At 29.4% G+C, this 13,199-nt stretch overlaps 7 protein-coding genes across 7 annotated transcripts; 4 read left to right on the plus strand and 3 right to left on the minus strand.

The window, feature by feature from the left end:
- Positions 1–398: 398 nt before the first annotated feature.
- NGL1 (RNA exonuclease) lies at positions 399–1,547 on the plus strand (the record flags this gene model as incomplete). The annotated part of the gene is made up of 1 exon (XM_046078485.1): positions 399–1,547. The coding sequence occupies one exon, from the start codon at positions 399–401 to the stop codon at positions 1,545–1,547; it is 1,149 nt and encodes a 382-aa protein (XP_045936823.1).
- Positions 1,548–2,379: 832 nt separating this feature from the next.
- SCDLUD_000491 (uncharacterized protein) lies at positions 2,380–3,756 on the plus strand (the record flags this gene model as incomplete). The annotated part of the gene is made up of 1 exon (XM_046076703.1): positions 2,380–3,756. The coding sequence occupies one exon, from the start codon at positions 2,380–2,382 to the stop codon at positions 3,754–3,756; it is 1,377 nt and encodes a 458-aa protein (XP_045936824.1).
- A 490-nt stretch (positions 3,757–4,246) lies between these two features.
- SYN8 (syntaxin) lies at positions 4,247–5,131 on the minus strand (the record flags this gene model as incomplete). The annotated part of the gene is made up of 1 exon (XM_046078484.1): positions 4,247–5,131. The coding sequence occupies one exon, from the start codon at positions 5,129–5,131 to the stop codon at positions 4,247–4,249; it is 885 nt and encodes a 294-aa protein (XP_045936825.1).
- Positions 5,132–5,563: 432 nt separating this feature from the next.
- On the minus strand, positions 5,564–7,015 carry NOP12 (rRNA-processing protein NOP12; the record flags this gene model as incomplete). The annotated part of the gene is made up of 1 exon (XM_046078483.1): positions 5,564–7,015. The coding sequence occupies one exon, from the start codon at positions 7,013–7,015 to the stop codon at positions 5,564–5,566; it is 1,452 nt and encodes a 483-aa protein (XP_045936826.1).
- A 797-nt stretch (positions 7,016–7,812) lies between these two features.
- On the plus strand, positions 7,813–10,368 carry DEP1 (Rpd3L histone deacetylase complex subunit DEP1; the record flags this gene model as incomplete). The annotated part of the gene is made up of 1 exon (XM_046078482.1): positions 7,813–10,368. The coding sequence occupies one exon, from the start codon at positions 7,813–7,815 to the stop codon at positions 10,366–10,368; it is 2,556 nt and encodes an 851-aa protein (XP_045936827.1).
- Positions 10,369–11,073: 705 nt separating this feature from the next.
- On the minus strand, positions 11,074–11,508 carry RPS15 (40S ribosomal protein uS19; the record flags this gene model as incomplete). Its single annotated transcript, XM_046078481.1, has 1 exon — positions 11,074–11,508. The coding sequence occupies one exon, from the start codon at positions 11,506–11,508 to the stop codon at positions 11,074–11,076; it is 435 nt and encodes a 144-aa protein (XP_045936828.1).
- A 1,064-nt stretch (positions 11,509–12,572) lies between these two features.
- Positions 12,573–12,890, plus strand: RPP2A (ribosomal protein P2 alpha; the record flags this gene model as incomplete). The annotated part of the gene is made up of 1 exon (XM_046078480.1): positions 12,573–12,890. The coding sequence occupies one exon, from the start codon at positions 12,573–12,575 to the stop codon at positions 12,888–12,890; it is 318 nt and encodes a 105-aa protein (XP_045936829.1).
- Between the last annotated feature and the right edge of the window lie 309 nt (positions 12,891–13,199).

Here is a 13,199-nt window from a genome sequence, read left to right on the forward strand (position 1 = left end):
TTTTTTTTTTTTTTTTTTTAGTTTCTCCCTTTGCAATTCCCCCCTCTTTGCAATTCCCCTCTTTGAAGCCTAAATTTTATATATTTCAACCCCACAAGTAAAAATATAAATCTTGTTGAATAGTTAATGCAATTGCCACTAATAATTTATTATAAAAAAAGAGAATAAGAAGAGGGAAAAAGGTTAAAAAATAAAATAAAAAAAATAGAAATATTGCTGTCAGCAACAAATACCACTGTTATTAACGAATATATTAACGGGAAAAAAAAAATTTATAATAGTTCTTGAATGTGTAAATGGTTTCATTTGGAAAATTTATACAAGCATCTACATTGACTGACAAGTTATTAGCATTGTCACGCCTCAATTCACCTTTAAAACCTTCACAATTCATTACAATGAATAGAACTAATAACGCAAACTCAATTTCAAACACCACTGATGATAATCTACTGCTATTTCGCCCTACTTTTACCTTTTTATCGTACAATTTACTTTCTCCATATTATATGTGGCCCCAGGTTTACACATATGTTCCAAATCAATATAAAGATTGGCAATATAGACACAAGCTATTGGAGGAAGAACTATTTTATAAATATAAAGCCGATATTATGTGTTTGCAAGAATTAACTTTAAAAGACTATGATGCTTTTTGGAAGCCAACAATGAGTACCAAATTTAATTACGGATCAAATTATATAAATAAACCTCCACCTAAATATTGGGAAAAAACTAGCCAAGAAATGGATGGTGTGGGCATTTTTTATAATAGAGATAAATTTGAGTTTTTAACCTGTCATGATATACATTTAAATGACATATTGGGTATTTTCAATTACAAGGAAATGGAATATCTAAATAATTATCAAGTTACGTTAACTAATGCTCAAGGTGAAGCAATTGGGGAAAAGTCACTATTGAAAATATTGGTGGAAAGAAATCAAGTGGGGTTATTTGTTTCTTTAAAACATAAAGAATCAGATACAATTTTTATTGTTATCAATACGCATTTATACTGGAAATACGATCCAGTAAAGTTAACACAATGTCTTATTTTAATGAGAAAATTACAACAGATTATTAGATATCATCTAACAGTGGAAGCTGCCACATATAGTCAAATTAAAACCATCTTTGCAGGTGACTTAAATTCAGAGTTAAATTCTAAGGTAATACAATTTTTAAGAGGGAACATTATTGGTTTAGAAAATAGCAATGCCAAAGGGGGATCCGGATTTACTTTGGTGAATCCAATGAGATCATATTTAAACACTTGTTTGTATGATATGATACCAGCTGATGCTTATATAAATACGTGCTATTCAGGGAAATTAAAGGGTATCTTTGATTATATATGGTTTGATAAGAACGATTTTGGAATATCAAAAGTATTAACTGGGTACGGCATCAATGAGGAGTTAAATACGAATAAACAGTTAGGGTTGCCAAATGGGGACCATCCGAGCGACCATATTCCAATTTGGTGTGAATTTGAAATTAAATTACCTAAACAACTGCAATCAACACCAAAGACCAAATTGTAGTAGTTTTTAGCTTCCCATTTATGCTTCGTTGTAGTTAATTATGGATTAGCTTGCATAAGTTATTTATCACAGCGTTTCTTGAATAATAATTGTTTCCACTTACTGGTATGTTATGAGAAAAGAATAATTATTATCCTTGAGACATAATACACTTTCTTACCGTTGCTAACTAGATGTAAGCATATTGACTGATAAAAACGCTTTAAATAGCAAACAATAAAAAAAAAAAAAAAAAAAAATGTATTTATAACTTTGGTCATAGCAAGAAATTAGGATTACTCATTGCAAAAAAAAAAAAGAAAAAAAAAGGGAAGAAAAGACATTGACTTAACAGTATTTAGTCTCTTTTTAATGATTTTTATTTTTCAATTTATAACATATAGAAGAAGTTACATATTAAAGCATAATTAATGATAATTTACGTTTAATTGGTAACAAAAAATATTTATTTGCGGTGCTTTTTATGTTCCGGGTAATGCAATGGGGAGAAGATGTAATATTCCAACAGTCTCAAATATCATTATTATTACTATTTTTTTTTTTCATGCTTTTATTTTATTTTATTTTTTTTTTTTAATATACAAATATATTTCTCCCTCGTTTGTAGACTATATTTTAATATTTATTTACCACATGCTCTGAGATAGTTCTACTTTGATAAATAAAATAGGACTAACAGAGAAGAATACAAAACTATAGGTAATTAAAACGGATTGGTAAAGTCAAGTGTTAAAGAATCGAAAATTTATATAAAGGAGGTCTTGAGTAAAAGTAACATATAAACTTAGGAGAACATAGCGATAATAAAAAGCAGAAGAAGAAAAAGACAACTATGGACGAACAATTTGGATTTGTTCCTCAACAACAACAACAACAACAACAACAACAACAACAATTCAAAGCTCAATTACTACGTACTCAGGAAAATACTGGGTTTCTAGATATAGGGCCTAATAACAATATGAACCCAATAACCAAACCTATTTCAATAAACAATCAAACTTTTAGACCTGGCTTTAATGCTACGACTGTTCTTAACAACAACAGTAACAATACCACCAAAAATGCAACTTATTCAACTGACAGTAATCCAATCCTACTAGGACTAAGCGAATTGAGAGATTTTGTATTATATCTAAATGCATGTAAATCATATTCTGATGCGGATTTATTTTATGTTCATAAAGGGTCATCCCACTCTCCTAACCAACAACATCATGTTTCTCATTCATTGTCACCTAAACAACAGCATGACCATCAAAACAAACAGAATCAACAATGTATAAATGACTCCATCCAGCAGTTTCAATTGTTACGCCAATTTTTACAAAGTTACGGAACTATTCCACCGAGTTTTTTATCTAATAGCTCTGAAAAGACGAATTTATCACTTCTAAAGGAAACAGTTATCCAAAGGCAAAGTACCAATGGTACTAATCCTAACAATAGCTACCTTTTCTTAGGAAACAATGAGGCGGGATTTGCTCGACAACAACCGTTAACATTTGGTGTTAATGGTGCTAATAACACCATAAATAACAATAGTAATGCTCAGGTATTAACTTCGCCTCTTCAACAGCACCAAAACATGGGATTGGTATTTCCAAATGGGCAGCCACAGGGCCCAATATTACCACCTGGTATATCACGTAATACTAATGGCAATGCTGTAGCCATCAACGCTACAACTGCCAATGTTAATATAAACAATGCCAATTCTTCCGTCAATGATATTAACGATAACAGCACTAACGCTAGAAGAATATTTGGAATATCAAACAATAATAACAATGGCAATAACACCGGACTATATTTTAACGCAAACACGACAACTGGAGTTACTAATAATGGCAATGCTACGATGTTAAACAATGTTACTCCTAATAATGGTTTAATAGGTAATGCCAATAGTAATATCCCTCAACAACAAACCGTTAGGTTTTTCAATAGCAATAATAATAGCGCCAACACTGGTAGTAGCAACAAAAATGTCAATGCTAATGCCAATACTGGCACTACCAATCCTACAATGAATGTTTCTACCACAAATAACAATGTAGGTGTTTTAATGGGAATACCAACTAATTTAGAAATTAATAATACTAACAGTGCTGTAAATGGGTATAACAATGCATATTATACTCAACAACAACAACAACAACAACAACAACAACAACAACAACAACAACAACCTATGAAACATTGGTAATATATTTTTATTTGCATAAAAACATGTTATTATTATTATCTGATAAATTTTTAACTGGCTGAATCGTATTGTTCTTGTTGCTGGGTATAAACAAGATAGGATTAAAAAAAAGACTGTTGTTATTGTTTTTACATCTTGTGTTTTATTTTATTTTGACTGAAAAATCATTTTCTTTTGATTTTTCCTTTTTTTTTTTTTTATTTTTTGTCCTTTTAAAGATTTTTTTATATCATATTTTGAATTTGTATATTATATATCGAGATATTTTTCTATTTTATTTATTGTCTGATTGGTAATTTAGCAGTTTTTCATTTGGTGCATATTGGTTTCTTGAATGTGCATACGATCTATTATGTTATATTATTACTATTACTTACTTAATTGTCTCCCCTTTCTCCCCCATTTTTACTAAGTGTTATAAAGATTATATATTATAAATCATGTATGGCTATTATTATTCCCTACTTCCGTTTTTGTTATGGTATAATTATCATATTGCTATAACAATCAATAACACGATAAATAACAAAAATATTATAAACCCTCTTGAAAAAGAACCTTTAGTGCTATTAAATTTATTGAAAAAATTTAATTTTACGTTAGCATTTTTTAAGTTTCTGTCTGTACTATCAACCATTCGTTCAAGGTCAGGAATTATTTCGTTATTTTGTAGTTCCACTTCATGATTAATTCCTAATGTTATCTGATGTGTTCTTTTGATTGTAGAATGTAATGAATCAAGAATACCATCTTGCTGTTGTAACTGTTGTTTTTGATCAGAAAAAATTTCACGATTCGTTGATAACATGGAAAAACTCCCCTCGGTTGTGTGATGGGCGGGGTTATTAGTATAATTAACGTTGTTTTCATCAGGGATATCTGAATACGGCGCAAAATTAAGCCTATTGATGTTTTCATTTTCAGCGTTGGAACCGCTATTGCTATTAGTGTTATATTTATGGATTTCATCGTGTTCATTAAACCTAACCTTTTTAACTTTAATTGCATCAGTTAAAGAGGAAATGCTACTAGTTGTGTCATTATCCTTGTTATCGGTGTCATTTATAACGTTGCTTAACTTATGCTTAAGCTTATATTCATAGAGTGATTTGGAAATGTCATTATCATTATCAGGAATAATATCTAATAAATTAGTGTAAATACTATGCAGTTCGGATATTGTTGCCATATTATAATCACCATTGTTATATAGATCTAGTTCATCAAAAATATTTAGTATAATATTTAATTGTTTTTTTAAACTAATTGTATCTTTTCTAGAGGGTTTTAAATTTAATATAGTTATCAATCTGTTTCTTTCCTCTATGATATCTTGTAACTTATCTAATTCGTATTTCAATTTAGCGACCTCCATTTTTTAATAGTTTTTGTGATTATTTTATATGGTATATGAATAATTCCTCCAGTTAAAAATGTAAAAATGTGTTTTAAATCTATTAGTTCTTGCTTTTTTTTTTTTTTTTTTTTTTTTCATTCTTTTAATTTTTTTTTTTTTAAATTTTTTTTTTATTTATAGTTTAATAATAAAATCATAAATTTGCCGTAATTAGTTATTATTAAATAATGTTTTACTTCAAAAAGTGATTTATATCCAAATCCAAATACTTATATAAAAATGTGATATCATGCACCATAAAGGAATATATAGCTATTGGTAATCATTCATTAACAAATATACATATATATACTGAAGAACAACAACAATAACAATAAGGATGCCTATATATATAAGTATCAAGTCTAATAGTTCAGAATTTTATAAATATACAGAAGCCATATAATAAGCCTATTCTTGACTGTTTAATTTCTTTTTATAGGCCAAAGAACGTTTAGCAGCTCTACCATCTTTGGATCTCGGCTTTCTTTTTCTCTTACCCAATATACTGCCTGGAGTACCTTTCCCTTTCACGGATCTTTCACCTTCAATAGTAATACCACCAGCAGTAGCCTTATCTGATTTGCCCAAAATCTTTTTGGCTCTACCCAATTTTGACCTTTGTTGGTTATTTAACTTTTTGTTAGCAATGTCATTGGTATTTTGTTGTCTTTTACCCTTTTTATCCATGTTCTTACATCTTGAAATACGTAAAACCCGTGGTTTCGACGCAACCGTACTCGATATGGGCTTACCATTTAATAATAAAGCTTTAGAAACATCGTTTGTATCTTTAAACTGTACATAAGCAAAACCTTTACCCATATTTGTTTTCGGATCTCTAATAATTCTAACATATTCTATATTCAAAGGCTTGGAATTATGGTTAGTAGCACCGAAATGTTTCCATAAACTTTCTTCCACTTCTTCAAAATCCAAATTTCCCACAAAAACAGACCTTTTCTTGTCATGTGTGGTTGGGTGACTTACTGAGTCAACACGCAAGTGATGGTTTTCAAAGACACTACCATTTAAATACTTACATAACGGACCTATAATTTTAGGAGAATTATAGACAATATAACTGTTAACAGAATCCCTTTTTTCATCTAGTTTTAGTTGAGATATAGCTACTTTCCTTGGTAAGGGTTCATTAAGAGCTACTGATCTAAATCTAAAACTTTCGATTTTGTATTTTGTGGCATTATCGGTGTCATTTGCCTCCAACACATCACCTTCATTAGTGTTTAAAAATTCAAAATTAGAAAAGAATTTTTTGAATTTTTTTTCTAACTTTTTATCTTTCAAAATAGAAATTGGGATATTACCAACAAATAAAGTTCTTTCAGCTTTTTCTAATTCTTTTTCCTTCAAATCTATTCTTTTAGTTTTCTCAGTAACCGGGTCAATTGTAGAAACACTGGACTCAGTTTCTTTTTCACTCTTTTCCTGATCAGATTCTTTACCTTCTTTTTCTGTATTATCAGTCTCAGTTAAATCAGTGTTGTTTTTCATTAGTTTTGCAATATATTCACCTTCCAAATTATCATTCTCATCTGAAAGTTTCTTTTTCTTTTTCTTTTGAATATTTTCTTTAATTTCTTCTTTTTCTTCTTCTTCTGGATTTTTTATTTCACCTGATTCAGCTTCGTCTTCTTTAGATTCTTCATTATCATCATTTTCTTTTAATTGCTCATCTATTTTGATTGTGGGTTGTTGTTTTTTTTCTTTAGAAATTTTATCCATAAGTTCATTAGTGGAAATCAAATTTGCAGAAAATAATTTTGATATATTTTGATTCTTATTTTTCTGACTATCTACATTGGCTGTTGTAGTACCAAATAATTCTTTAATAGCGGACATTTAATTGGCAGAAGAACACACAATGATATACACTAATATTATATTACCAAAAATGGTGTGGTAGGTTTTTTAATAGTTGTCTGGGTATATTTTATTTTTCTATTAGGATAACTTATAAATAACGAAAAAAAAGTTTTTAATTAGAGTAATATTTAAAAAGCAGAGATATTCTTTTAATACACAATTGGAATCATTATTAAAAGTAGTATCGACGGACAAAAAGAAATGTTTATGAAAAAGGAAAAAATAAAAAAAAAAAGAAATGTTCAAAAAAAGAAAAAAAAAAAGGAAAAAAAACTTGACCGATGATACAGCGGATATATGATTTCACGGACAACGGATCAAAAGAGTTTAGTTTTAGTAAAAACACACGAAAATATTTTTTTTTTTTTTTTTTTTTTTTTTTTTTTTTTTTTCATGTGCGGTATTTTTAATTATAGATTTATTTTCATTATTACAAAAACTTGAAAATATCAAAATAAATCCTAAATACACAATTAATTAATAACATTAAGAATATCCAATAATGAAAAGATAAAAAAAAGACAAAAAAAAGACAAAAAAAAAAATATTATATAAAGAAAATATACAGAGCAATAAATTAAAACAACAACAACAACAACAACAATAATAATAGTAAATAATAAATCAAAAATAAAATCTTTGAATTTGACTCATTTCATTTCAATTCAATCCAATTTAATCCAATCCAATCTAATTCAAAAAATAAGTTGAAACAAAAAAGGAAAAAAAAAAAAAAAGATAAGAAAAAAAGAAAATTGGTTTTTACGATCAAAATGACTACTGTTAAATTGCAGGAACTCTCTCCAACCAAAAATGATGGATTTAACAAGTTTATCACCGATGACTCTTCAACTGCTGGTTCTACTGATAAAATAAATCAAGCAAGTGAAGAACAAGAACAAGAAGATGTTAATAGTCCCACTACTAATATAACTGATATCGACATGGAAACTTCAAATCTTAGCAATGTTGAAAAAACTGGGAATGTCAATCCACCAGAGACTACTGAAACAGTACAGGAAAATTTAGATAAAGAAAAAAAGACGATTAATCCTTCTAACAATTCAATAGTAAAAACTACTGATAAAAATGAAGAAGATGGGGGCGATGAAGATAGTGAATTAAGTAATGTGGGACAATCTCCAGATAAGGATATTTTTACGATAGATAATTTTGACGCCACTACCAATTCTATTCATAATGATGTTCATGCTAGTGACAATGATAACAATGATGTCACCTCACCTTTATCCTTTATAGGTACATCCACTACAGAGAGCACTCACACCGTTGGAACTGCAGATAATTTTCCATTATTACCCATTGCAGAAACAGCCAATAAAGATAATGCTAAAATTACTTTACCGGTTCCAATCACTAGTACGAGAACCAATAACTCACTTAATGCTAGTTCTGCCGACACTACTGATTCTAATACATTTTTTGTTAAAAAACAACAAAACAACACTAATACCGATGTTACTGGAAAAATTCAAGTTACCGATAAAAAACCAAGTGGTAATGTTGAAACAACAACTGGGAATCTGTCTGCAAATATTGACAGCAACCAAAATGAAAACATTACCACTGGAATACTAGAGACTTGTGACACGAATATAAGAACCAACAATGATAACAAACATACCACTTCAGCCATTACCTTTGTTAGTGGTAATCATTCCAAGGAATCACGTGATTCAATTTCACAGTTTTACTTGGATGGATCTGATGCAGATACTGAAAAGGAAGACGAGCTGATACATTACAGAGATGTTCCATTGTTAAGAGATTTAGCAAAAGATAGCAGTACGGGACAAGAGAAAGAGAAGAAAGAAGATAAGGAAGAAGAAAAGGAAGAAGAAAAGAAAGAAGAGAAGGAAGAAGAAAGGCAAGAAGAGAAGGAAGAAGAAAGGCAAGAAGAGAAGGAAGAAGAAAGGCAAGAAGAGAAGGAAGAAGAGAAGGAAGAAGAAAGGCAAGAAGAGAAGGAAGAAGAAAGGCAAGAAGAGAAGGAAGAAGAAAGGCAAGAAGAGAAGGAAGAAGAAAGGCAAGAAGAAAGGCAAGAAGAAAAAGAGCAAAAAAATAAAGATAATAGTATTAATGCAAACAAAAGTAATAGTGATAAAAAAGAAGTGCATTTTGAGGACAATAATCTCAAGAATGATAATAAAATAATAACTGAAAAACAAAAAGATTCAAATAAAAAACGTAATTTCCAAGAATTGAATGAAGATTCTGGTATTTCCAAAATCACGAATGATAAAAAATTTCCCCAAGAGAATGTTAATGAAAATAGATCTACAACCATTATAAACCATCGATTACAAACCAATATAGCTGAAGAATCTGAATTGAAAAACAAACAAAAGCAAGCAGCTGATAGTCCCACAAAAAAGCAAAAAATAATATCAAACGGTGGAGAAGAGTTATCACACAATCAAGAAGAAAAAGAAGAAGAAAAAAATATGACTAATGCTGATGATGCTGAAGAGGAAGAACAAAAAGAAAATTATGGAAAAGGAGGGGATGAAGAAGAAACTGAAGAACTGAGACAGGAACAAGAACTGTTAAGAAAAGAACGATTGGAATTAAAAAGACAAAATGCATACAAAGATATAATAGAAATTGAAAATTCTTTTGCTACGCTACGCCAAAAGCTGTATGAAAACAAATTAGCCAAATTGCAGATGGAGTTGCAAATGTGCCTTGATGGATCACATCCAAGTTTACAACAATATCTATCACAAATACATGAAATTCGTGACAAAAAGCTTCAACAAATATACCTGAAACAGCAGTATAAATTAGATTGTATAGATAGGGAAACTAGGGCTTCTAGATATGCTATTCATCAGAATTTCTATAAACAAGCTAACGATGGCAAAGAATCCATGTTGAATAACACTACAACTGAATGGTATGAAATTAATAGCGAAAGGAGAGAAATGGACGTACAAATACCTGATTTGAAATACCATGTGCCAATAAAAATTGCCAATAAATCTTTAAGCATGATTACAGGTTATGCTACACAGCCTGCCATACCTCAACTGAATTACAATGATAACGATAGCAGAAATAGTAATGCAAATATTTCTGAGGATATGGCCGCCGAGGGTATCAATTGGAGATTTAAGAATAATCCAGTCGATAAATTAGAAGTTATTGTAGATAGAATGAGATTTAATAATGCCATGAGTGATATTAAGGGGTTAAGGCAATATTATGGTGGATTCCCAGGTGCACCAGAATTAAATCCGCTAAGAGAAACGGAAATACTCGATGATTTTGAAATATTAAAGAAATCTGCTGCAAAACGCTCATCCAGATGATATGCAATCTATCCATATACAGTAATATATATGACGGGAGGATTGCAAGAAAAAACAAAACAAGAGGTTTTTATTTATTCGTTTATAAACATATATATATTTATATATGTATACATGTTTGGTTCTTTTTAATTTCACTTTTACTTTATTTTTTTGGGAAACATGCTTGCTTATAAATTTTTGAAAAATAACAACAAGAATTTACTTATAAATAGTTAATCACTGCGTGTTACGATCTTTGGATACATGATTAACAAGATATAGAGAACTATATATAAAGAGCACACAGGAGATCACAGAAAAATATGAAACAGAACGTAACAAAAAGTTAAAAATCAAGACACAATACAGAATTAAAGGAAAGCGGGCGATATAAAAATAAAATGAATAATCATGCTAAGTAACAGATGTAATTTCAATTTTTTTTTCTATCTTGGAACAAAGCTAGTTTGATATTTCATACACATTGCAAATCAAAAAAAAAAAAAAAAAAAAAAAAAAAACAGTATGCCCTTATAATCTTCCTATTTTTCCTCTATTCAAATGCATTGATGGTAAAAAAAAAAATTCATTTGTTTGTAAATATCCCCATTACAAATAGACATTATTATATGTAGAATAAACAAAATAAAATAAAGCAATTAAAAGTTAAATCTTAACATAGATATATATTATATATAAATACTGTTATGTCCCTAAATTTGTTTATTTCAATGGAACGAAACTAGAAGTAGTGGCACCAGCTCTACCGTGTCTAACTGGAGTATAGGTGATGGAGAATTCGCCCAAATAGTGGCCAACCATTTCTGGTTTAATTTCAACTTGGTTAAAAGATTTACCGTTGTAAACACCAACAACAGAGCCAATCATTTCAGGAACGATAATCATGTTTCTTAAGTGGGTTCTGACAACATCGGGTTTTTCGTTTTCAACGGCAGCTAATTTAGCAGCCCTCAATTTCTTCAATAAACCAGCTGGCTTGGAAGACATACCACGAGCGAATCTTCTTCTAACTCTGGCTGGAGCCAATTTAACAAACTCTTCAGTTGGCATGGTTAACATTTGTTCCAAATCAACACCTTTGTAAGAGTAAGTCTTAAAAATTCTCTTCTTCTTTTCTGGGGCAGCAACGTCAGACATGTTGTGTTCTGTTCTTGGGTAATCTTGGGGTTTTATTGCTTCACAAAGAAATGGATGATAAATAGTGATTAAAATAAGAACAAATTTAACATTACAAAAATTGTGTGTTTATAATAACAAACTATCTTTTAGAAACGTCAAATTTCAGTTAGTAGAAAAGGGAAAAAAAAAAAAAAAAATGAATAGGATAGTAGTAATGTCAAGATATTTTTTCCAAACAATAAAAGGAAAAATGTAAGTACGTAACAGAAAGAAAAAAAAAATTAAAAAAAAACCAATTATTGTAAAGAGACTTGCAAATTAGACACTTTGCCTATTTTACGAGAAATCTTCAAAATACAAAGCTCATAAAATTTTAAACTTACGCTTGTTTACTAAGAAGAAAAAAAAAAGTTTTTCTGTGTAAAAATCAGAATTAAAGAGAAAACTTTTTTTTGTTTTTTGTTTTTTTTTTTTTTCCTTTTAATAGTTCAAGAAATCTTCGTGTAGAATTTGAACGCAGGCGTGTGATCACCGCGTAGACCGAATATGCAAAAAAAAAAGAATTGAAAAAAAAAAGGAATTTGTGACAAAATATATATTTTCTTTACAAAAAAACATATAACATCTGTACCTTTGCTACATTTAACAAGAATTGGAAAATATATATATATATTTTTTTTTTTTTTTTTTTCTGAAAAATGTTTTTTTTTAACTTTTCCGTGAAATTTAATTGTTCGCTACATCTTTTACAAATATTATGGAATTGAAAAGTTGAAAAAAACGTAGTACTCCATTTTAAATTTATTGCTCAAACTTTAATGATTATTTTACGCTTTCCGAACTATAATTTCAAATCCATGGAGTGTTTTTAACTAATCTTAATTTTTCAGAGTAATTTTATGGTACTGTGTATGTATCTCTTTCAAAATAATTTAACTTGATTTTTTCTGAACTAATCTATCCACTTTTTTTTTCTTTTTTTTCTCTAGTTGTGAATATTGTATTCTTGCATCTGTATTAAAAAAAAAAAAAGAAAAAAAAAAAAAGAAAAAAAGAGTTGAAATAAACCAAACAACAAGAAAATGAAGTACTTAGCTGCCTATTTGTTATTGAATGCCACCGGTGTTACCCCATCTGCCGACAAAGTCAAATCTGTTTTGGAATCCGTTGCCATTGATGTTGATGAAGAAAAGATTTCCAGTTTGTTGACTGCTTTAGAAGGTAAATCTGTTGAAGAATTGATCACCGAAGGTAATGAAAAATTGGCTTCTGTTCCATCTGCTGCTCCAGCTTCTGCTGCTTCTGCTTCTGCTGACGCTGGTGAAGCTGCCGCTGAAGAAGCTGCTGCTGAAGAAGAAGAAGAATCTGATGATGAAATGGGTTTCGGCTTATTCGATTAAAGAAATTAACAAGTGATTATTTAGAGTAGAATTCAAATAGTTTTTTTTTTTCTTTTTTTTTTCTTTTTTCTTTTTTTGTTCCATCTTCCTCATTTTTAATAATAATACATTAGTTTATTTTCCCGATTGTATAGATAATTTCATTATATTTATTATCGCGATAACTATTTTATTTTTACTTTCTTCCCCTTTCCCCCCTTCCTCTTTGATGTTCACAATAAATTCACTTGTTTTCCTGACAATAGAGATAATCTTTTTGCAACTCTTATTTTTCCTTCTCATTTTTTTCTTTTTAAGAATATGTTTATA

This window comes from Saccharomycodes ludwigii, chromosome I (assembly GCF_020623625.1).
Source record: "Saccharomycodes ludwigii strain NBRC 1722 chromosome I, whole genome shotgun sequence".
Lineage (NCBI taxonomy): Eukaryota > Fungi > Ascomycota > Saccharomycetes > Saccharomycodales > Saccharomycodaceae > Saccharomycodes > Saccharomycodes ludwigii.